The following is a 22,620-nucleotide window of genomic DNA, read 5'->3' as shown; positions in this document are numbered from 1 at the left end:
GTACCTTTAACCTGGTCCATGGATTAAAATATAAAAAGCGCGCTTATTCGCCTATATGATTACGAGATTTTTATGCGCGGTAAAAGATGTGAGATGCAATACTTAGGAGTCACATTAACGAGCTTCAGCAAACGAAGCAGTCCGCCATTACAACATAGAGACCCTTTTTTACAGATTCGCATTAGCTTAAATTTCTTGATGTTAAACTCCATACAATTTTTAGATTTTTTAGAAATCATTTAAAATTATTCTTTAAGATATATATACACCAGCATCAGGAATCATGACCTCAGCAAAGGCTCGAATAAAAAGAGTTAGCATCAGGTATAAATGTCTCCCTTTGCTGGTTCTGAGTAAGACGAGATACATGCACATATATCCATTACTGAAGATTGCATTTGCTACATCACATTGCATAATATCTTGTGTATTTCAAAATACTCTTCTCTAAGTCAGTTCACCATTTGCGTGCACATCTCTCTGCTTTTGTTCAGTGCAGTGCACTGATACTGTGCTGCTAGTTTGAAGTGGAAATTTTCAAAAAAATAAAAGATTTCTATCAATTATTGCCCAGATGATGATAATTCAGGTTAAATTACGTATGATCGTTGATCTCCTCTTTAATTGACACTTTTACCATACATTTGAAATTAATTAGTTACCTGAATAAAGCTCCTCTTATGCAAAAAACCTTAGTTTAAAACCCTTGAAGGTTCAAGCTTGGTGAAGGAACATTTCAATGTTACTGGTTTTCATTGTAAATTACTACAAGATAAACATCATTAACACATCTTAATCTCATCAAAATTTGTGCCATCCCAGCTGGCTAATGCAAGTATCTTAGGAACACAGAACTTGAAGAGAGTTATGGTTACTGAAACATTGACACAGTGTGTGTTAGTAGTGATCCTTGAAAAATTTCAATCAAGTTTGCAGAACAGAATCTGACATCTTGGCAGAATGACAGTTTTTCATACAGACATTCTATTAGCTCTTCACTTGGTCTAGGATTCTGAGACAAGACCAAAAATCTTACAGGAGGCTAACACTATAAGAAATGGGTGTTGTCTTTGCAAGCTTCATGTAAGGCTGAATGGAGAACACTTTTGCTCAAATACATCGAGGTAAACACCTGCGGCACTTTAAATAAGCATTATCTATACTCGATGGCCTATTAAGCCTGGATGAAGTCTGATGTATTTTTAAAGTGGCAGTATACATCCTAGGGAGAGAGAGGGAGGACACAGTTTGGGATTTTCACCATCTCTTGTAATACTGTTGGTTTGATTCCAACATGGTTTTAGCTTGTATAACAATTTATAAATTTGTGTATAAACTAGCAACACCAAAATTAACTATCTCCCCCTTAAAATTTGTCTTCAGTTTTTCCAAAGTCTGAGTAAGCAATGCTTCACAAAAAAGTTAAATGATGACTAATCAAATTTGAATATGAATAAAGCCTTAGTTGATGCAATATTTTATCTCATGAGTTTGGTGAAAACTGACAATTGAAGGTAAATCAGCACAAGTAAAGAAGGCCAGGAAAGTTTTTTTTTAATTAAAATTTCCTGCAAGGGAATGTTCCTTCCTTAATCTATCCTGGTAGGTTTTTGACACAATATTCCAAGCATCCATGTAACGATCCATACATGAAGATATACATTTCTGAAAGGTAAAAACAGAGATCCATTTAACTTTCACTTACTTCCTGGTTGCAATATAAAGTAATAATGGGATTTTGCTTTCTTGCTTCCCTTCATTAGTGTTTTATCCAAAGTTTTGGAACCACTACTAATAGTTAAGACATACAGTTTAGGAAGCATTTAAGATTCAGTGCATGGCAAATTTGTAGATGGCACCAGCACAAATAGTGCCAAATGTGGAGTAAGTATTGCAGCCTTTTTATGCTACTCACTCTGTAATATTAACCATGATGATAATAATTATAATAATAATAATAATAATAATAATAATAATAAAATAATGATGATGGTGATAATCATATTCATACTATTTTTTAAATAATATCATTAATACTTTATCAAAACCCAAATCCTATGTACTCTTGCCAAAAAAAGGTCTTTTGGCACAATTACATATTTAAAAAATTACAATCAACAATTTTCTCACAAATCTTGAACTTAAAAAATTGAATAAGGCAATATATGGGAAAAATGATTGACTCATTTCCACATGAAAAAGATCAGACCTTATTAATAATAATAAGCCTTGTAGAGAGGGAATGTCTGTAATTATGGTAAATATAATATAATGATAATAATAGTAATAACAAGAAGAAGAAGTAAAAGAAGAAAATATGGTATTAGTTATGATACTATGAGTAAAAATAATATGATAAACATTAAGTCCTAAATGATGATAATTTATGGCTATAAATAATACACCTAAGGGTTAATGCAGTTGGATCGTGAAGGATCATTATTTCAGTTACGTAATGCTCAACATTTAGTTTCCCTTACTTGTTCAGAGTTATCAAGCTTTGTTCCTGGTTTGTAAATGCACTTTTTGAAGCATTTTTCTGACATTTTCTAATAAAAGACAAACACAAAAATCAGATATAAACAGCCCTCCAAAGTAAATTTGGTAGCCATTAGATGCAAAATTATAATATGTTTAGTGTCTTGATATCCCAAGACTTGCCCAGTTGCCTTGAAAAACAGAAGCATACATAGTGTAGGCTGTCCTAAGACTCTCCAAAATATAGATCAGATCTCCTGCTCCCCCCTAAAAAAAATATTACTAATAATAATAATAATAATAATAATAATAATAACAATAATAATAATAATAATAATAATAAAGCAAATCAAATCAAGTAAATTTCATTTCTATTAAAATGATTGGAATTTTTTGCCAGAGTGGATGCAATATTGGAATAATTTTCTCTTAGAAACTGATCAAAAAAAACAGTTTAGTAAGAAAGAGTAAACCAACTACAGGGTTGGTGGATGCCATCTAATGCACAAAGACACTGTAGGTACCATGTTATTGTGGGTCTGTTCTGTAACATATATCACTGAAGTAAAAATGTGGTAAGAGCAACTTGTGGCACATAAAGTACACCTGGATGTGTCACTCATGTTCTTACCCCATTTTGATGTTATGTGTGATATATCAATGGACAACCACATAGCAACATGGAATCTAAAATAAGGAAGTTAAAGTTGTGTATGGTTAATTCATCTGGACATCTTTCCTCCAACAGATCGTCAGTCAGGACCAATCAAAATGTGTGTACAATTCCGTTTATTTTGTGATGTCCCACATCTCCAGATTTCAGATCTTAATTAGAGATTGACAACTCCCAGATAAGCCCTGATATTAAGAGTACTATTATTTCAGAGCAACTAAAGAATACAGGGAACTTATTTCTCCTTAGCTATATTCTTCACTATTCAGTTTTTTCTTTTACTGAAAAGTTTTACACCCACAACTTGCATGTGCTTTGGAATACTTAGCAGTCAAAAGACCTAAGTTATGTCATCTTTCGATGGCAATCTGAGAATGCATCTTTGAAACACAAAAATGCTCACGACAATCCAAGAATAATAAAATATACCTTCAGGGAAAATGACATCGTGACTATAACCTTACAATGTAACATGAGTGTAAAGTACGGAGCTGTTCCGCAAAGCACATGTAGCGTAAATTTAAAGCGTACCCATTAGACGGCTCTATTTCTTACCGAAAGTAATTCTTGTAATGTTGCGACTAACAGCTGACTTTTAACTTGATCCATCAGTTCAGCTCGTTGTGCGCCATTCATTCCACTCGAAGAACTCGAAGATGAAGACGAAGAAAAGCCAAAATCTGACATCTTTTTTTCTATAATTAAGAGACAACTCCAAATTCCACTAAGAGCACGCTAACTTGAGCCGCAATATGAGTTACGACTTGGTCCGCGGCGCTGTGGGCAGATGGTTGACCCTGTCACATATTCTGAACTGTCGTGTACCTTATTATTAAATCCGCCGGTACGCGAGCGGTTTTGTCACCTAACGAACTCCCAAATGGCGGGTTATAGCTTTGTTGAATATTTTGGGGGCGATTCCGGTCATCGTTGTGGCTATTGTGGAAGCAGTGATACCAACTACACGCATGGTAAGTAATCAGCCAGTGCATCGCAAATTTGGTAAAAGATACTTTCCGTTTTCTAAAATTTCCGCGGTCCCATCACGTTCGATAGTCCTAAATATACGAAGACTTTTTTCTGGGGAAAACGTCTAAAGAAGTGTAAGATTTCTCTTACATTTTGCTTCAAGGTATGTGGGCCCACCAGATGACTTGTTTGGATTACCAAGATCTCATCGACAGGGGATGGAGAAGGTTTGTGGAATTAGTTTTATGTACATTGCTGATACTGTGCATCCTTAATTAACTCACCTCTCATCACGTTGTTCTTCAAATTTTTCTTTGTTCAAAAGTTTCGAAACAGTGCTATAACATTTTTCTTCTTCTTTCTCAGATTATCTTAAGGTATTGAGCACTTTAGCACAAAGAAAAATGAAAAGTGCCCTGGTTTGAAAAATTTAAAGCCAAAGAAATATTAAATCCAAAAAAAATTAATATCACAGCCTCAATGGTAGTACTGACTTCAACGTAATAAAGTTTGTTTTTACTTTAATAATAACATATTAGTTTTCAAACGTGACTCCACACAGTTTCTCTTTCCTCCTGTTATCATACTCGGAAGATACAAGTTAATTAGCTAAGGATGAAATTAAATTTTTACCATTAATAATGATTACATCTGCAATTGATTTTTAAAAATATTTCTGTATATTTTGTTTGTCTCTTACAGGAGTGGTCAATATGTGTACAAGCCAATGATGAAAAAAATGTGTTGTCCTTCTTATACCATAAAGTATGTTTTACCTCCCATTTTATTTTCACCTGATCACTTGTACTTATTAACATTTAACATGCTGTGATTGCAACATGTGTACATTAGCCTTGATCAGTGATACACAGCTAAATGATAACAAAATTTTATCAACAGGATGAGTGAATTTTTGAGTAATATATTAGACATATTAGAAATTGTATGACAACCTTATCCTCTAGGGTAAACTGCTATTAATAATGGAAATTGGATAATTTAAACCTTAAAAAGCTTTTGGAAGGCTTGGTTTACCCTCTTGGGCCTCACACAATTGAGTTGGCCACTCTTACCAACTAAAATTAGGAGTCATATTTCATCTTATATTTCTAGATATTATTTTTTTTAAGCATCTGAGTAGGCCTGAATCTTAAATCCCTGGTTCCACATAGCTCATTTCACACTCTTAATCATATCAGGTTTCTATAATACTAATCATGGTTCAGGATTTTTTTCCACACCATTTATACCAAAGCAGAAAAATGCAAACCAGCTGGAAAAAATGAAAAAAGTTATCTACCACTCAAGATCAGTTCATATGGGAAAAAACTGTGCTCTTGATTTTGAGTATGGTCCTCAGTCATCATTCTTGAGCTGCACGTAAGAACTTGTACTCAGTTTTTTTTCCCACACAGACCCCCTTGCCAGATAAATAATAATTTACCTTCAATCATTTGAGAAAGATAGGAGAGGGTCCAGGGAGTACTAACCACCCACAATTGTTAGTGTTTCACTGATATTTAATGAGCTTGCATGAAAACACCACACTACCCAAAATTTTAAATTTCTGTTCTTTTTATTTTGTGCAGATGTGATGCATTGTCTTTCAAACCAAGCAAATCTCAGAAAAAAGTTCTTAAGAGGATGACCAAGTTTCTTACAGTTCCCAAATCTGGTATGTATTATGATTCAAGTTGTATACACCTGAATGTAAAAACACATAAAAAAGCTTTATCATTAAACAGTGAGACCCAGTGGCATTATGGGTATACTTGTTCTGCATATGGTCAATGATGGAAACTGCATGTAAACACATAATCCAGAGAGAACAGTATTATACAAAGGAAGATTTACCATTTTATCACCAAATTTTCAAACATTACCCACAAAGCCACTGGGTCTTGTCTTCTTCATCACCTCCAAAGAATGCTCAGCCAACTCTTCATCTTGCTACTAGGATTAACTGCCTGGGGTCTTAAAGGCTGACTACCCATGAATAATGTGGGTAACTTGGTTATTTTTCAATTTTAGAGTCAAGTTCCAAGACTGATGGTGAAGATGCAGCTGGATATCTTTCTGAAGAATTGGATCATGCTCATGAAACAGCTTTTGTAGAACCTCCTCTTGGAGTGAAGCCATCTGAATCAGTCAAGGTTGGGGATATTAACTGCGATGAATTGGGAAAGGAAGATTTAAAGGCTACTAAGGAAACAGAAGCCACAAAGGGGCAAGTGCATCTAAGAGCATCAGCATCTTCAGGTCAAATGGCAGGTGAATCAACAAGGAAAACCAAGCCATGTAAAGACAAGAAACCAGGTGAATCTCTTTTCAGATAATTTCTTCCTTGTGTTGTATTAAAGCATCTAGCCATGCTTCACTTACATATAGCCTCTTCTTGAAATTTACAGCACCTGGTTTAGGAGCTGATCCAAACAAGCCTCCTTGCCGCAAGGCTAAAATCCTTCGTCAAGAGAGGAAAATGAAGAAACTTGCATCAGTCAGTGGGGAACAGGTTGGTGCATGTTTAGAATGTCTCACTTTGCCTGATTTAGGCTTAAGTTGATAACCAACTCTTGTTTGAAAAGTGAGCTCATGCAACTCTCCCAAAGAGAGGGAGAATATGAAGATATGAAGATATGAAGACCACACCCCCAAGAGGGGTGCCAATCAAGGCTGTGCCTGCTAGTCTCACAGTTCCTTAAGTATGGCAGATACAATCCTTGTAGTTCAGAATTAATAACTACAGGTGAAATGTCTGTTCATATGTTTAAACAGCAGTCCTTTTGCTATTATTAGGAATTTGTTGTAAATGGAATTTGAAGAGCACTGGTGGGGGAGGGGAGGAACAGGGGATGGGAGATAGGAGAGAAGAGGAAAATTTTGGAAGGCTGGAAAAAAGTCTCAGAGCAATTTAAAGATGTTCATGACCCACTGAAGACCAGTAATTCTCTAAATGCAGATGCTGATGTCCAGATTTGTTTTTCCTCTCAATTACCAGAAAACTGAGTCTCAGTCAAGTTCCCAAAATGCCAAAGTCCCTATTACTAAGTCGTTGGAAGACTTCATGATTGACAGGTTGCCCAACCAATCACCTGTTCATGATCTCCAGGTACATGTTTTTTACTTCTTGTTAATAAAGATAGTATGTACACACTGATTTTTTTTATGGTTGATGGAAATGCTATCTCACCTTCATGTTGTAGACCATTTACCTGCACAAATTACAGACCAGGGTGTACTAAATTAGTTCATGTTAATTGTTGCCTGATCTCTGTCATTGAATTTCACTTTGAATGACCTTGCTATGATGATGACAAGTCTCCTGCATTGTGCAATAGTCAGACTTCTTTGCGAGGAATACTGTCTAGGCCAATGCCAGCCATCTTATTTTATAAGACAGTAAAGAAAAGCAACAATTATTTCAATTATTTTAATTAATAAGCTAGTGATCAGAAGTATGACTTCTGTCAAGAGCCATATGGATTATTTTTCCAAGTATTCTTTTGTCCCTGATTGAAAATCATCTTCTGTTCAAAAGTACTTGTATTATTTTATGTTATAAATGAAAATGTTTCTGCCAGATGGTTTATGTGGTTATATGCATGTGGTGGTTGTACTTAGAGTGCACAGCCAGAAAATCAGCTTGTAAAGAATTGCTCAATATTTAAACATGTCAACATGACTTTCCTTTACTCATAGATCAAGCTGATTCCATCAAATCGAAACAATCAGCAATTCATTGAAACCTTGCCACAGACCAGAGAGTTGTTTTTCAAATACCAGCGATTTATTCATGGTGACCCCCCTGAAAAATGCACAGATAAAAGGGTATTGAGTTCAAAATGTTCTTGAGAGTAGGATGGGTGGTCACTTCTTGTCTATCATACACATTTCAAGAAAACCTCACTTCCCAATTTACCTGGTCATTATAAAACATTTCTCATATGAAAGTGTGAATTCAATTGAAATTGCATTGCAAAATTACAGCTTCATGGAGGGTGAAGATGCAATTTTGACAAAGGATGATCTATGAGACAATGAAGTCTCAATGAAGTCGTTAAAATTTCTAAAATTTTAAGGATTGCAAATCTTTTTGTATATTTCAGATAAATAAGAAATCAGATTTGTTCAAGTCAGTATTTGAGAAGTGACCATTTTTGTGAAAAATTATTATTCTCAGGTCAAATTGGTGAGAGTGAATTTGCAGCGTGATGAATTTAGAGCAACATACCAACAGACTTGTGCTCTCTTTGCAAAATATCAAATAGCCATCCATAAGGACCACCCCAGAGAATGTGGTGAATCACAGGTTAGGTGTAGCTGTAATTTTTGCATTTTCTCACAAAGAGAATTGACTTTGAATATCTAACAAAAGTAAACCAGGATTTCTGCAGTTTTGCTTACCTATGCTCTATAGTTGGTATACAAAACTTTCTCAACCAATTAGATGGAAAATCAAATCATGACTTTGAGTCCTGATTGGCTGTCCTGATATTTTTGTTTGTTTTCATTGGTTGTTGCATTCAGTTATGTTTTAGTTTGGTTTTGCAACATACAAATAAAAAGTACTGTTAGTGTTATGAACTGAGTTGAAATCGTAAATTGGCCACCATAGAGAGTTTAAAGGCTTACATTTTGAGCATTAGTCCTTCGTCAGAGTGTTGTTAGCCCTTCACTCCAACTGATGAAGGGCTAACACTTGAAATGTTAGCCTTTAAACCCTTTATGGTAGGCGCCAATCTATGTTTTCAACTCAAATGATAACACTAACGTATGCTCTCCGCTATGCTCTCCCAGCAACGCAGCACCACAGTTTTTCTTTAGAAACTTAGCCCCCTTTATTCATCTGTATCACAGAGTTGACCATATTATCAAATTGTGTGGAAAGCTCCGGGTCCTCGAACTAAGTATTTTACAGAAAATAGCTTAATTCCTTGACACTGAATGGACAGTTGAATTAAATTCAATTAAAACCAACTGGATTCTGAAGTGACCACCCATCCAACTCCATGAGTTTGTGTTTAATACATTGAATAATTAAAAGTAATATATAAAATTAAACAATGCATTCGTCATGTGTATTATTAATTTGCTTTTCAAATTTATAGCAAATGAGTTACTTCAGACAGGCTGCTTTTCTTATTACTCATTCAAGGTTAATAACTTCTGTAAATTTGTGCAACATATCAATTCATAGTTGTGCCCTATGCCAAAAAATATTTTGTTTGAAAAATATCTGTGTGGAATGTGTTGATTCCATAGTTTAAACATGGGTCGTGGTAGAGCTAATGCTGCTATTAAAAGAGGTTTTCTCAAATTTTAAAATATTGTACATTCCACTGAGAGGTGCAAAAGGTCAGGAGTTCTTTTTTTTTGGAGCAGTTTTACACAAACAAACACAATTTTTACCAAAAATAAATTAATAATAATTATCATAGCATTCAAGGAGCATGGAACGTTTGCTTACAAACCACAGAAACGATGCAGATGTAATAAAGATTATTATTTATAATAATTACATGTATTTAATGCATCACCTAAATGGTAACATTTACCTGAACTTCAGGTAAGGATTATTCTGATTACTTTGTATCGTTTTTAAGCAGTATGTTTTGAATTGTTTGATTTTAGTTCAAAAGATTCTTGGTTGACTCTCCTCTCGAGGTATGTTTATATTATATGCACATTGTTCCTTTTAAAGACTCATGATAAACAGTAAATATTTGAACCCCGGAATTCATGTAACATTTGATCACGCAGTTTGATCGTCTGGGTGAGAATAGCGCTGCGAAGGCTAGTTGTGGTTAGTAGTGACTCAGGCTTTGAAAACCATAGAAGCGTCTCTCATAAGGACTTCTTTTAATGTCATCAAGTTGTTAATCACCACTATCGACAATAGTATATTTCAAGACCCAGGCTTTCAATATAAGCTATTTTCCAGTAGTCTACCATCACCTGTAAGTCCTCTTAGCACCGTCTATTTAGCGTGTGAGCAGGCTTTCTCTCTCTCGTGTTTGGGGCTTGTGGAAAGAGTTAATCGAAATCCCTTCAAGATTACTTTCACCTGGACGGTAGACTACATGATGAACTTCTCGACGGAGATGAGTCATTTTTTGTGTCATAAAAATATAATATTTTAATACAATAAAACCTTGAATTAGTCGTTTGAGTATTTTTTTTCCCATCACCAAGCTCGGAAAGTTAAATCTTTGAATGTTTGAATTGTTTGTTCTCTAAATACCTCTCAGCGCACAACTGGACCAGAAGCCCCACCAATGGGCTTTGGATCGTTTCATCAACAATACTTTCTCGGCGGTAAGTTGTTTTACTAGGAGCTCACCCACGGACTTTGGAAATAGTATTTATTTCACAAATAGATTCCATGTCGTCGTGCGTCTGTTCATTAATAGAGATGTTAATCATGATGTTTCTGGCAAACGAATAACGACTACATGACGTTTTCCGATTGCCTTCGTCACCTCTTGCACTTGAGCTTTGCGTACCCAGCGAAATGCCTTAAAACAAAGAACAGTACGGAGTTAACTGCGCTTGAGTATTATTTCCGATAATTTTCAATTAAAGTTAATGCGAAACAGTTGTTTTACCACAAAGAAGGAGTGAAGAAGCTTTCCCTCAAAGTTCACGATTGCTAAAATACTTTACACTAGCATAAAATAATATACTTTTTCTCGCGCTTTTCATCAATATGAAACCTCCCTTCACGTTGAAAACGGCAGAGGGCAAACGGCAAACGTTAAAAATGGCGGGGAAAATTGGTCACATGATCATCTTTGCCATTTCCTTTGTATCGCAAACGTCTTTAGATCACAGATGACGTCAAAATGTGATAAGAAACAAAAGTAGAGTTCAATACTGTGATACTGCAATACTGCAATACTGCGATACTGCAACACTGCGATACTGCGATACTGCGATACTACAATACTGCGATACTGCGATACTACAATACTGCGATACTGCGATACTACACTACTGCGATACTGCGATACTGCAATACTGCTCAAGTAGTGTTCAATACTGCGAAGATCGCTTTCATATTCACTTCTTTATCCGCAGTTCTAATATGTGACTTTCATATATTCATAGTCGTTTATTTACCACTTTACGGGTTTATTTGGTACCAACTTATTGACCAGCTCTCAGTCGGCTTGTCAGCTCAAATGGTAGAGCACTGCACCGGTATCGAGGGGGTCATGGGTTCAAATCCTGTACAGACCTGAATTTTTTTCAGGCCTTAGTTTCACTACTGCTCAAGTGGTGTTCAATACTGCGAAGATCGCTTTCATATTCACGTTTTTATATATTCACAGTCGTTTAAGAACCAAAAAGTAACGCGAGGCGTAGCTTAGTGTGTTATTGATGTTCTCAGTACTCTATGACGTCCTCTGTGATTTATTATTGAAAAGACGCACGGAAACATGGAATCTATATGCATTTGAGTTATATGATAGAAAATGCAAAATCTTGTTAGTGGTGATGTCATCTATGCGTCCGTCCTCCAATAGATCATAGGTAAGAACCGGTCAAAATGCGTGTTTAATTCAGCTTACAATTTAAAATAACAATGGAGAAGGTAAGTTTAATGTTCCGCTTACCGTATGTTCACTTTTTTGCGTTGTGGCGTTTCATTAATGTTTCACTGTCTTTCTACGTTTTTATTCTGCTCACACATCGCACCTTGTGCATTTTGACGCTTATACTTCTGGAATGCATTCTTATGTGCAAACCTTTAGTGTTGTTTTGCCCGTATGGTTACAGTCTCCAACCATCTTTGAGAGAGAAGCTAATTTTCGTTCTTTTTTGTTGTTGTTTCATTTATTTGTTTGTCTTTTTGTGGCAGATAAACTCATAGCAGTTGGAGTGCTAGACATTCTTCCGCGCTGCGTTTCGTCTGTGTATTTCTTTTATGATCCCGATTATTCATTTTTATCTCTTGGGGTCTATTCCGCTCTGAGGTAAACTTTAGTCTTATTTTTAAAATGCCCTCTCAGAGTTCTATTTTTTTGATCATGCTCCTATTCGTTACCAAGAGAATGTAAACTGTTTCTAATCTCTTTTCGGTACTCGAGCCGGAGTCTTGGAGAATGGCGGAATTACCAAGCAATATCTGCCCAAAACCAATTTTCAGTCCCAGTTTTTAAATTCTCCTCAAGTCAGATGAAACTGAACGTGTTGTTAGTTCTGCAGGTGTGAAAACCATATGAACGGTTTGAAACAATTCTAACTCGAAAAGAAGGTTGACCAAGTATGTCGGCGAGGTAACCGGTACGTCGGCGAGTCGACCAAATTCGACTGTCCGCGAGTTGACCAAAAGTGTCCGCGAGGTGACTAGTGGTGTCGGCGAGTTGGTTGGCGGCGAAGTGACCGGGTGCCCCTCTAGCATGCCATTTCATACACTTATCTCTCTGAATGTACAGTCAAACGCCTATAGCCTTTTGCTTTCATCTCTCTCGTAGGGAAATTCATTTTGCTCGCTGCCTTCAAAAAAGCGTCCCAACCATTCAGAGTTACTACATGGGTTTCTACATACACTCGTGTCCAAAAATGAGATACAAGGTGTGTACATTGACCGGCATCAGCAATAACTTGGCTTTTGGTCATATTGGCTGAGTTAAGTTTCACGACAGTCAATCGGAAAGTGATTTACATCGCTGTGCTGCTTTCTCTCTCCAGGGTAACTACTCACCATCCTACCTGGCCTGTCCAGAGACGTTCAATTGGATTCCCATGAAGCAGTGTCTCCCTAAGCTCGACCTCAGTAATTATTCTCGGCTCGACGACTCAGACGAAGGTGAGACATGGTAAATCGGTGGGGGGTGGGAGTATTATATTATGGGGTGTGGGGTGAAGCACTGGCCAGAGAAACTTTTAGTGTTGTTTTCCTTGCGAAGAATTTCATGAGTTCCCCATCTAAAGAGAGTAAGCGACACATTTTCTCGTTGTAACAAACCTCCTTATGATCTCGTCTTCTTTAATTTTGGTTGCAATTGCAGTAGTATATTACTTGACCTAAACCCCATTCACACCAAAGCTCAAACATGTTTTAAAGCTGTTCGGTTAAACATTGTTTAAAGTTTTGCTCTATACAAGCTGCTTAAACCCATGTTTGTCGGCTTCAAATGTAGCACACTTCCGGGAAGTTCAAGTCGGCGATTACTTGAATCCTATGGAAAATTCAGATTTTCTTTCAGTTAAACCCGGTGTAACTAAACATGCTTTTTGCTTCGTGAGCAAAGCTATACGAGACTTCTCATCACTCGTAGGTTGTCTTGACCTTTATTCGTTGTAAAGTCGCTTTTGTCAAACAAATCTTTTTTTCACAACTTTTTTAGAATCTCCCAAAGCAACCGCGGATGACGTGCTTGTTTTTTATAAGCGGAAAGCCCTACCTTACCAGGTAATCTCTAACTTTATATATGCTCTTTCTCTCCCCTTGTTCCTCCTTCCCACCCCCTCTCCCCTTTCCCGGCCTTTCCTCTAACCTTTTTCTGTCCTACTTTAAGCGAGTAGACCTCACTTGATGTTGTTACTTCTTGGAAAATCGAGGCCAAATTTGTCAATTTTTTTCATTTTCCATTGACGATTAACTGTGGCACGAATGAAATGTCTCGTAGTAGGGATTCACGTTGTGTCCTTTGCAGCCGTTCATTTGATGTCACGTAATGCTCCCCCACGATAATCATCCAGGGTCAGCGTTGCGTGACACTGGAACAGTTGCGAACATAAGAAGAAAACTAGAATGTTTGATGTAATACATAGCAATAACACTTACTGTCGCTGATGCGTCTCTCCTGACAGATGTATGAAGCTTGTGCAGAGGCAAATGATCGCGGGGAGGTTCAGGAGTACGCAGAACTCGTCGGACCTGAGGTTTTGCCAAGGATGCTGCTCTACAGATCCGGTTAAAATATGCTAAGGTTCCAGGCCAAGATAGGATAAAGTCAAGGCGTGGCGGTCACACGTCGCTTCTGGCGCCATATTTAAGAAACGATTGTTCGGGGTAAAAAAGTTATGAAACGGTGCATCAAGGCGGGAGCCTCTAAAATCGTTTAGAAAGCCTTGATGTTAGCTCTAGAAAAGAGTATTCGAACGGATTTCAGCAAATTAAAAGGGGGCGCTACTCCGACAACAATAACAATAGGTCAGTGGGTGTTATGCATATTCCTTGCTCTTATTTGCGAGAAGGTCTTTCTTTAAGCCTTGTGCCCCAAGCTTCATAGGATCAGTAATTGTTTAATAAAAAGGCAAATATCTTCTGTTTGAAATAAAATGATATGCTTGGTTTAATTGGTGAGAAGTGTACGGTTGGTTTTCGCGAAATGGGACCGAATTGACTCTGAAACTTCTGTTTAGTGTATCATTAGTTTGACTTCTTTTTAACTGTCCGAAATGGTTTTTACCCTGTTGTTGAAAGAAACATGTTCACATAGTATGGTTAGAAAATCCAGCACGATTTCCCTGAGTTTTATTTCGAATTTCGCGAAGTTATACCTTCGGGGTCAGAGGTGACCCTGCAAGTGTGCCGCGGGGTGGTTTGCAAATTAATCGACGCGGCTGTCTGGAGCAAGTCCCAGATTTATTTTATTTTAATCCACATTAAACAATGGGTTAGAGAGCTATGAGGAGCAGACTAATCTTTAGCCTTGAACTTACGGTTAGTCTCAATAATAGTTTGGTTCAATTATTTTCTCTCTGTATCTAAGCTTCCTTTTAAGGAGTATTTTGTTTAAGAGCTAATATTTGTTGTTTTTACTGACCGGCTGAGAGACGCAAAAAGTCCATTTAAAACACTCTCTTGATCGTCTTTTTATTAAGCCATCACTTGAGATTTTCATGAGTTAGATTATTAAGAATAATCGACATCAATTGAATAGAAATCGAAGGGACCTTTACCCGCAGGAACTCGTGACCGTATTCAATCATTAATCGTGGGTTTAAATGTTTGACTAGAGCTTACTAACAAAGCAGCTTATCTACTCTCCCAGAAATCATTAGTTGGGTCACTTCTCCAGATCAACTTCTGGGATGTTCTTTGACCGCTCTCTCCCTTTCGATGAAGTTAACATTCAATGTGTTTATGCAATCTTGCAGACAAACATTCGGAGGGACAAGGGAGGTAGTGAAGGTGCGAACAAATGTGTCTGGGAGTTTAGGCTATCTAAGAAAGAAGTTGTATTCTTGGAGACTTCAGCCGTGGATTACTTTGATCCTGCTTGTTAAAATCCAGGACCAGCAAGGTCAATTCACAAATGAAGTGAGGTTTCCTGTCTGCTCCACATGTCTTTAACAAAACTTCTTTGCCAATCTTTCTTTGCCTATCATCGATCTCTTGAGCTATCTGTAATCAGAACAATCTTAAAAGCACAGGGATTTAAAACACTCTACCAGAAAATATTTTGACGAGCGAGTGCTCGGCATTTTCTTCACTAAATTTATGGCTGCCATTATGACTGGTAACAGGTGAATTCGATCCCTTGCATGGCTACTCCAAGTTCCGTCACCTCATGAAATTCCGCCGCTTGAAGTATGGTTGTGTGACCCCTAACTTTTGATCTAACGCGACTTCTCGGACTTGAATACTGAGGTACTATCATAAACCCAGTACAACTTGAGACGAAGTGTTTTGGTTAATGAAAGGAATTCGATTCTGATTGTATTCTGGAATACAACAGAAGCAATCACTGCAAATCAGTGTTTAAACATGTTAAAAAAAAACATTGCTTTCGGTGTAAAAAAAACATTGCTCTCACAGTATTAGACGGAAAAGTGATAACTGTCCGATTTCTGGGCACGGTATATCAGCAAGAAATTGATGAATGAGTAAATGGATTTATGGATTGGTAGACGGACGGACTGTCATGCGTTTGCTTGTTCTTTTGCATCACCATAAAATGAGTTCGACCAAAGCATTGCACCAGTAAAAGTGGTGAATTTTCAAAGTTTGCCTGTAGGGCTTTATTTTAAGAAGTGATGTTGAATTTTAGTTGTTCTTTTGTATTACGATAAAATGAGTTCCCCTAAAGCATTGCCCAAGTAAAAGTGGTAAATTTTCAATGTTTGCCTGCAGGGCTTTATTTTGTGAAGTTATGTTGAATCTTGGTTGTTCTTTTGTATTACGATAAAATGAGTTCCACCAAAGCATTGCACAAGCAAAAGTGGTAAATTTTCAAGGTTTTTCTGCAGGGCTTTATTTTGTAAATCGATGTTAAATTTATTAAATAACCGCAGAAATTTGATCAACGTTCAATTCGTTACCATCCCATCTTAATTTCGGAGACATTTGCGCGAGATCTGGGGTTGAGGAAGAAGTCGACTTTAAAAATGGCGACTAGGCCGACGTTGTTTATGAAAAGAAACAGTGTTTCATGCCGCATTGTCTGGCTCTACTTAAAACAGGTGAGTATCAAAAATAAATCTTTTCCAGATGAATGACTCGTTGAGAAAGACTAACGTATGTTTTGCTCGCTTTGCCGATCGCACGGTCAGTCCAAATTTTCAAACACAGTTTCCCTCAAAACTTCCACCGAAAGCACTTTTTCTACGGCTCTTCTTCCTCTCTGAAGACTTGAATAAATATTTTTTTTTTTACTGTGAAACAGTTGGAAGCTTAAATATTTTTGGAACCTCAACCCTTAAACGCTTATTATTTGACGATAAATTCTCCGATCTATTTGGTACCAGCTGAATTTCCTTACAAAAATGTACTCGTACCCAAGTTCAGAAATTTGGACCAACATCACGTAAAACTACACATAAAATCATAGTTCTTTCAAATCTTATGAATTGTTTGCTTTATGATATTAAAAACTAAATGGAATATGAATTTCTACGAATTGATAACCATGAATTAAGCCAAAGATTTTGAGATAAAAGGCAGGAAGAAGTTGAAATTAACTTGTAGCAATTTTTTAATATTCTACCAAGAACTTGTGGATTGTGTGCATTGTTATTTGTCGGTTATTTTTCTTTTAATTTAGAATGAAATTCCATTTGTGATGATTGATTTGGATGAGTGTAAGCCTTCAGATTTTGAAAGCAGAAGCCCTCTTGGTACAGTGCCAGTATTGCAAGATGGTGGCCATAATATTTACGGGAGGTAAACTTTTATTATAAGGCTCATCTGTGCCAGGTGGCTACAAGGTTTTTCAATCAATGAGCCATTTTCTGTGGGGAAAAATTTGATCCATGAATACCTGAAATATGGGATAACCAAAATGTACCTTAACTTGGAAAAATGTATCTCCTGTTATGTCACAATTTTTTGACACTGTTCATCAACTCAATGATAATGAAACCAAGCACACAAATAACTTAAGTTTACTAGAGCTTCATGGGTGTGTCAGATGAAGCCAACATTTATGCTATTAGACTGCATAGTAGTCTTAGTTGAAGAGAAATTTATGGCCCCATTGTCAGTGGCAGATCCAGGAGCATCAATTTGAGAAACTTAACAGACTAATACTTCCTGCTTTTTTGGTTTTCTTTTCTTTTCTTTATAGCCAGGCTATAGTCTATTACTTGGCAGAGAAATACACAAACTATGCAGGTTTTGGAAAAAACAATGAAAGACCACTGATAGAATCTGTCATTAACTGGGCAGCCACTACACTACTGAGGTATTATACTGACTGAGGTTTACTTTTCAAGATCTTCAGTTATCTAACTTATTGCAGGCTTGCAACTAGCATTGAAGAGACAAACACTCTTTGTTCATTTTAGTGACACATGCATTTATTGGCAGGGTGTAAGATCAGAACCCTCTCCAAAATGGTTCAACCTGAATTAGCAATTTATTACACACAAAAAAATGTGTCTGATACACCTGTAACAGAAAGGGTTGTAGCCAAGGAAATAGTATGCTGGTCAAGAATAGAGTTGAACCAGTCCAAAAGGAGACCTGGTGACAGAATATTACTCCCAATCTTTTGCAAGCCCTTCACAGTGAGGCTACCAGACATGATTTCAAATGCAGGTTATTGAAAAAGAGTAGTGTAAACAAGTACCCTTTAATTTGCTAAGTTTCAAATGTAAAAATTCAGCCAATGATCACCTGTTTGACAGCCAATGCCAATAGCAACAACCCCAAGTTGTACATCATCATGATCATCCAGTAATCTTGAATAATTTCATACAGTATCTTATGGTTTAAGCTGAGAAAGGGGTGTTTGAAATTTAAAGATAGATTTTTATGGCTGGACTTAATGCTGTGTGCAGAGTCACCAAGGTCAATATTCTTTTGATATAAACAATTTCAAACTTTCATGAATCTAGTAAAAGGTATTGCAGTTACTTTAACTTGTAGATATTGTTACTGCATTTCTTTCTGGGAGGATAATTGTTCTCTATGATAATGTTGTAACTTCTGTAGCCATTTTGGAGATGTTTGAAGATCTCAAACTCTGTCCCAGTATATTGATTTACAGGTTGTGGTTCAGTTGTTTGCAGCTGTTCAAATTTAGCTATCACTGCTACATACATGTATTTGTAGAACCAATATATGTTTAAAACTCTTAAATTCAATTAATATTTGAAACAATATTGATACAATCTGACAATTTTAAGTTTTATTTTATGTATGGTATTCCATCAACTCATAACTGATTTTTTTTTTCTGCAATTAAAACATTTTTTTTTAGGGACATTGGAAATAATTATGTCTACCCAAGCTTAAACTGGCCAGGAGTTGCCTTGGCCAAAGAAAGCAACTCCTCCCTGGTAGACTTCGGCAAGAATGAAGTGATCTTTCACCTGGATGTTTTAGAAAAGCACTATTTGTGTCACCATGAGTTTCTGTGCGGCAACTCATCCACTATTGCAGATTGCTGGGTTGCTGTAGTCCTCTCTTTGTTAGAGCTGGTGTGTTTTGACCTAACACCCTGGCCAAGGCTGAGGTCATGGGTGTGCAGTATGAAGTCCAATGGTGATTATGTGGATGTCAGTTATAATCATGAAGAAATGGTGCGGAAGAGTTTCTATAATTTGAATAGCAGTGCTTCAGATCTGAAGACTGTGAGTGTTGAGAATCTCACCTAATTGCTTGAACATATTTCTCTACAAACAGCATACAGTATGGTTCATTTAGTAGGAACTTGTTTATTGACCATTTCATTAAATTATGTAAATGTAAACTACGAGCTGTCTCCTGTTCTCTTAAAAAAAATAGAAATAGCATCAAAGGGTGTGTTTTGACATGGCCCCTTCCTGTCATACCTCATTATTCATTCCCTTCCTCCTCACACCCCTTGGACTGTAAGGAGTACTGGTAATCTGTATTAAAATGTTAATGTTCCTGCTCTTCTTAATTTGCTATGGGAAACACAATGGCCTGGAGGTTAAATCAGTGGAATCTGTTTTTAAAGGTATGCTTTTGATCCCAGCTTTCTGTAGTGATCTTTGACAACACACTAAAATCCAGCCCACGTGAACTCTCTCTCTGCTCAAGAGTACGAATGGTTATTGGCACTGCTGGGGGCAGCCATGCAATGAACTGGCATTCTGATTAGGGGGGCAGGTGCCAATATGCTGCAAAATTTTTACGCTACAGAAATGGGAGTTAACTCTGGCATGGTGTGACCTAAAAGGCATTAGCTGACTCGACCTTGAGCCTCTCTCTATGCTGTGATGGCGCAGTAATTATCTTCTACAGATGGGAAAAAAATTCTAAAGGAGATAGTGCATAGTTACATTGAATACCCCGTAGATGTGATCGAACGAATTTCTCGATTCTGGTATTTATTTAAAAAGCATGGAAACGCACAAGGGTTACACTTGAATTCTGGGAAGTAACTGAACATCCCCAGTAGTATGTTGCGACGGGTTTTCCTGGAATTTTGTCACATCAAATAGAAATTATTAATTTTCCATACTCGAAAGTTTTTCCTTCACAACATAGACTTTCTCTGGACTGATTTGGTTGTTTTTATCTACAAAAAGAAGCTCTCAGGATTGTCATCACAGAAAACAGTAACAATTCGACCATTTCTTAATATACTTACGGATTTAATGTACGTGTACCAAAATATCGTAATAGTGATAGTTTAGTTATTTGCGTAAATATTAATATATGGTAATATATAGTTTTACGTAAGTACTTTTGGTAGAGATTTTGTGAGAAAATGCTCAACGCAAACAGTTCTCAAAGATACAACACTAAATACGCGCACTTTTTTTTTAAAATCAATTCTCAACATACATACAAATTTATCCCAACAAAATAAATTGCCTAGTGCTTTATTTGATGTTTATTGAGTAATATTCTTTCCGTTTTCTGAGAGGAGGGTTTGATCTCTTGCACCCAGTGAAAGACTTACTTTGAACAATCATCGATTAGGTGATTCGCGAAAATCATCTGTTTTTAGTACGAACTCAGTAGAGGTACATGGCCTTGAATGAACACCAGGGATTGAAAATACTCTGACATAGTTTGGCCTGTATCACTCAAACGCTGAGGTGAAAGTCAGGCGGCACCCGAAGGTACTTAATTTTGCTTTATCGCCCAGTCTTCTGTTTCAAAGGATTTTGTTAGATTAGTTGGTAATTTTGCATTTCTGCATTTCTGCATTTGAAACTTTCAGGACTCAAGAATGGTTGAGGAAATTATTTCTTTAACATGGTAACAAAGAAAACACCGATAAACACTGAGTGTGGAGCCAAATTACTGTAGTTATGTGACGCCTGCTTAAACTACAACGAAGGAGATGAAAACTTAAACAATGACAGGCGCTATTTAATTTGTGGTGACAATCCCAACCTTTGCTTTTGTGTTATGTCAAAAGTAATAAAAACTATTAATAGGACTTTTGAATTACAGAGTTCAACAGTTAGTTCATCATAACCTGAAATTACACTCTGTAATTAAGATGTTTTTGTTTAATTTTTTTGGGACATTCCAGGCAATGTAAATTAATGTACTGGCAACAAACATAGGTAGTTTTTTTGTTATGAGCTACGGTCATAGTGATATTGAATTATGAACTGGACTGGATTAGATACAGAAGCTCAAAAGATCAACTAAACGAGTCAAGTGCAGGTAAGCACTCAACCTCTAATCATCGGCCTAGTGGCACTGCAAGGGAGTGAGTTTTAGTTTAAGTTGTCTGATCTTGGATTATTTATTTTTCTCCTAAGAACAAACACTAAATGGCTTAGTAATTGGATAAAGCCTAGATACCCTTTCACTCAAATGAGAAGAAAAAAAAAGCGTTTTTGAAGAACACACAAAATTTAGGTGATAGTATCTCAATATTATTGTTTCATTCAGCATCTGCAAAACGCAGAAGCTCAGAGAGTTCGTTTAGGTACTCATTGAGATACTTTTAATGGTATTGAAAGTTTGATTTCACGACATAAACTCGGACAGTTCGAGCTGGACAAGGGGCGAGACCTGCGTCCATGCTATTGTACCAGAGAACGGTTTCGAGGAAGTGTTAAAGTGTTACAGCATTTTGCATAAGGAATCAAACAAAAACAACAACAACAAATCTATATTTATATGATAGATAAATGATATGATAGATAAATGACATGATAGATATGATAGATAAATTCGTTGACCGTGAAATAAGAGCTCACGGAGGGCATTCACTGTCACTGCTCTTTCTCCACTTGTGTTCATTTCGCAATTTGTCTGTTAGTAAATAAAAATAGAGAAATCTATCTTTCCGATCCTGCTTTGAATGGCTACTCTTTTACTGATTCTTTAATCACAAGCGCTAAATGATTAAAGAACATAACATTACTCTGTGATGACATCCTCTTGTCACTTCCGAGTCTTGCTCGTTGTCTGTTTAACCGAAAGGGCGCATGCTGTCGATGCGGAGGTGTCAGCTCATTCAGTCTGGTCCTTACGATTACTGTGTATTGGTACAGTTTTGCTTCTTCAGGCAGGCGTAAACACCTCATTCAACTCCCCTTCGTATGACTTCCAGGATTTTTTTTTTCTCAGAGACGTTTTATACAATGAGTCAGACGAGAACGTATTTTCATTATGAATTGGGCACTGTAGTGATAAAATACGTACCAGCACTCAAAACCAAGAAAAGAATATTTATTTATGCATCGGCAATATTTAACCAGCCTGGTTCAGTTAAGCTGCAAGCAAGTTTGAATGGGGTCGTGTAAATAAATAAATAATAGTATTAAGATTGAATGACGAAGCCACAATACGATGTTTTCTGGCGAAAAGTTAGGGATTACCCCTTCGTACAAAGACATTGCCTAATGGATTGTTGTACGCCCAAATTAGAAAATTTTATTAGCGCTATTTCACGATGGACCGCCGATAACAATAGTTCAGTCATGGTGTTGGAAGAAAATCTCATTTGTTAATCGAGGTTTTTACAATTAGTATTTTAGATCATCCTCGTTAACGACTCTGAAATTTGAATGACAACGAAAAAGGATGTTTTCCTACAGCGAACTGCGTCCCTAGTGATATTGGACGCCAAAATACAAAAGTAATGAGGAAATAAAGAGAAAGG

General features: G+C 36.8%; 3 protein-coding genes across 4 annotated transcripts; 2 read left to right on the top strand and 1 right to left on the bottom strand.

Annotated features, from left to right (window-relative positions):
• Nucleotides 1-1,537: 1,537 nt before the first annotated feature.
• Nucleotides 1,538-3,943, bottom strand: LOC113685793 (mitochondrial import inner membrane translocase subunit Tim13). The gene is made up of 3 exons (XM_027203350.2): nucleotides 3,707-3,943; nucleotides 2,481-2,549; nucleotides 1,538-1,665 (listed from the first exon to the last, which is right to left on the bottom strand). Exons 1-3 carry the CDS (start codon nucleotides 3,836-3,838, stop codon nucleotides 1,555-1,557), a joined length of 312 nt encoding a protein of 103 aa, XP_027059151.1. The 5' UTR covers nucleotides 3,839-3,943; the 3' UTR covers nucleotides 1,538-1,554.
• LOC113685794 (arginyl-tRNA--protein transferase 1) lies at nucleotides 3,924-14,428 on the top strand. Of its 2 annotated transcripts, none has more exons than XM_089213814.1 (15): nucleotides 3,924-4,122; nucleotides 4,284-4,347; nucleotides 4,823-4,885; nucleotides 5,710-5,795; nucleotides 6,152-6,436; nucleotides 6,529-6,632; nucleotides 7,119-7,229; nucleotides 8,301-8,429; nucleotides 9,752-9,784; nucleotides 10,369-10,435; nucleotides 11,982-12,096; nucleotides 12,598-12,697; nucleotides 12,815-12,932; nucleotides 13,474-13,538; nucleotides 13,940-14,428. In XM_089213814.1, exons 1-15 carry the CDS (start codon nucleotides 3,939-3,941, stop codon nucleotides 14,045-14,047), a joined length of 1,632 nt encoding a protein of 543 aa, XP_089069940.1. In that variant the 5' UTR covers nucleotides 3,924-3,938; the 3' UTR covers nucleotides 14,048-14,428. The 2 variants fall into 2 exon arrangements, with proteins under 2 accessions (XP_089069940.1, XP_027059152.2); XM_027203351.2 differs by lacking the exon at nucleotides 8,301-8,429 and adding an exon at nucleotides 7,820-7,948 and having other exon boundaries at nucleotides 3,929-4,122.
• Nucleotides 14,429-16,396: 1,968 nt separating this feature from the next.
• Nucleotides 16,397-19,270, top strand: LOC113685792 (uncharacterized). Its single transcript, XM_027203349.2, has 4 exons — nucleotides 16,397-16,537; nucleotides 17,119-17,237; nucleotides 17,641-17,757; nucleotides 18,778-19,270. The coding sequence occupies exons 1-4, from the start codon at nucleotides 16,463-16,465 to the stop codon at nucleotides 19,172-19,174; spliced, it is 708 nt and encodes a 235-aa protein (XP_027059150.2). The 5' UTR covers nucleotides 16,397-16,462; the 3' UTR covers nucleotides 19,175-19,270.
• Nucleotides 19,271-22,620: the final 3,350 nt, after the last annotated feature.

This window comes from Pocillopora damicornis, chromosome 8, assembly GCF_964200805.1.
Source record: "Pocillopora damicornis chromosome 8, jaPocDami1.2, whole genome shotgun sequence".
NCBI classification, from domain to species: Eukaryota; Metazoa; Cnidaria; class Anthozoa; order Scleractinia; family Pocilloporidae; genus Pocillopora; species Pocillopora damicornis.
Note: the sequence above shows the minus strand (reverse complement) of the source record. Positions and strands in the feature narration are given on the sequence as shown.